The sequence below is a fragment of the Dendronephthya gigantea genome, unplaced genomic scaffold (assembly GCF_004324835.1).
Source record: "Dendronephthya gigantea isolate DGI-Jeju-01 unplaced genomic scaffold, DenGig_1.0 000421F, whole genome shotgun sequence".
NCBI classification, from domain to species: domain Eukaryota; kingdom Metazoa; phylum Cnidaria; class Anthozoa; order Malacalcyonacea; family Nephtheidae; genus Dendronephthya; species Dendronephthya gigantea.
Window position 1 is genome coordinate 2,946 of NW_021163431.1, and position 1,815 is coordinate 4,760.

Here is a 1,815-nt window from a genome sequence, read left to right on the forward strand (position 1 = left end):
TTTTTCAATCTTTTACAAAAAAAATTTTTCCAATTTTGCCAATTTGGGATGATTTTTTTAATGTTCAACCCGGTGACGGATGGGTTTTTTAAAAATTGAGTTTCATACTGGTTTTCTGTATACTTCGAGAATCCAAGCCCTAAATATATTTCTCGATTGGTTTCTTTATTTCAATTAATGAGTGCGTATGTTGTTTACTTAAGAATTAAAAAACGAGTCGCGTGCCTTTATGGTGTAATAATGCACGATGGGGGAATGTTGGGAGAATACGAGAGAAGCTTGTAAAACACGAGGCGTACCGAGTGTTTTACAAGCTTCTCGAGTATTCTTCCAACATTTCCCCGAGTGCATTATTACACCATAAAGGCACGCGACGAGCTTTTTTAATTCTTTTATAATAAAAGAAGAAATTATAGGGCAACAAAAAATTTATTTATATGATCAATAATGGAATTCTCCTTACATGTTATTTAAGATGTTGCTTAGCAACAAAAACTTCAAAAGCCAGAAGCGTGCATTATGGCCTCACAATGCACGCGCAGTAGCCAATCAAATTGCTCATTATATCATACTTATATTACAATGAGAATTCACAATGTTTACTCAGGATGAGTGAGTTTTGAACACTACAAGAAATATTTGTAAACCAATGATTTACCTTGGTCAAAAAAAAAATGAATAGATAACCACTTCAATTTTTTGTTTTTTCTCCGTCGTAAATAATTACGCACGATTGGGCTAACAGAAAATGCTCATACATGTTACGTTGTATAAATTCCTTCTCAGACAAGACGACTGCTCGAAAAAATTGCCTTCGTCGAAATGGGTAAAAGTGAACATGACGTCAATGATTATTACGAGGAATTACAAGATCAGGAAAAGGTTATCGCTGTTTTGGAGAGTGAAGCTGCTGAAAAGAATATTGATCTTCGTTTGAAAGACAGAATTGAGACTACTAAGTACGAAGTCAAATCTGCTGCTGAAGCTCATTTAGATTGGCAGCCTTCTAAGGTATATTACATTCACTTTATTATGGTATTTTATTCACTAGGAGGAATTGCTCGGCACTTACATGGCAGCGACCGCTCTTCTTGTCTTTTGGCAATAATTATTAAATACTGAAGAGTGTGTACCGAAGGGACCGATGAATTATAATTTTTTTTTATTATTTTAAGGTATCCTATGACGGGGTATTGACATTCGTTTGCTGTGACGAGACTAAGTCGTTCTCCCTAAGCAAGCCAGAGATATGGAAAACGTTAGTTGAAAGAATAGATTTCCTTTACGCGCCTGGAAGTCATCTAAAAGTACGAGATGGAATTAGTGGAGAAAATTGTGGATCCATGATAATGACAACAGCAGCAATGAGCTATCTTTCAAAATCTCAACACCACAATTTCCTGGCTGTAAGAACAAGACGTCAAGAGAAATTGGTGGAATTTCTAAAGCAAGGAATACAAATCTGGATGCTTTCAAGTAAACAAAATATTACTATAGCGTAAACGTGCTTCAGAAGAAATATAGTTGCGAGAGCATCGGCAATCAAGCTGGGGAATCCTATTCTAATTAATAGCCCCATTTTGAAACCATTTTTAAAGAGCCTTTTGTTCTGTCACTTTTAGCGTGACTTCGAGCCTTGGGCTGAAAAATGGTAACTTGATGATAGCTTGACTTGGATTTTTACACAACTTTTACACCCTTAAAATTCAAAAAATTTATGTTAGGAAAAATTTTAAATGCCGCACATCGTTAATCGTTAATTATTTGTTGTGTATGTAGGTCTTCAAAATGGGTGAAAGGCACTCTCCAGTTAAA

The 1,815-nt window shown here is 35.4% G+C and overlaps 1 protein-coding gene across 1 annotated transcript; it reads left to right on the top strand.

The window, feature by feature from the left end:
* The first annotated feature begins 791 nt into the window (after positions 1 to 791).
* Positions 792 to 1,502, top strand: LOC114543232. Its single transcript, XM_028562309.1, has 2 exons — positions 792 to 1,011; positions 1,176 to 1,502. Exons 1-2 carry the CDS (start codon positions 823 to 825, stop codon positions 1,500 to 1,502), a joined length of 516 nt encoding a protein of 171 aa, XP_028418110.1. The 5' UTR covers positions 792 to 822.
* Positions 1,503 to 1,815: the final 313 nt, after the last annotated feature.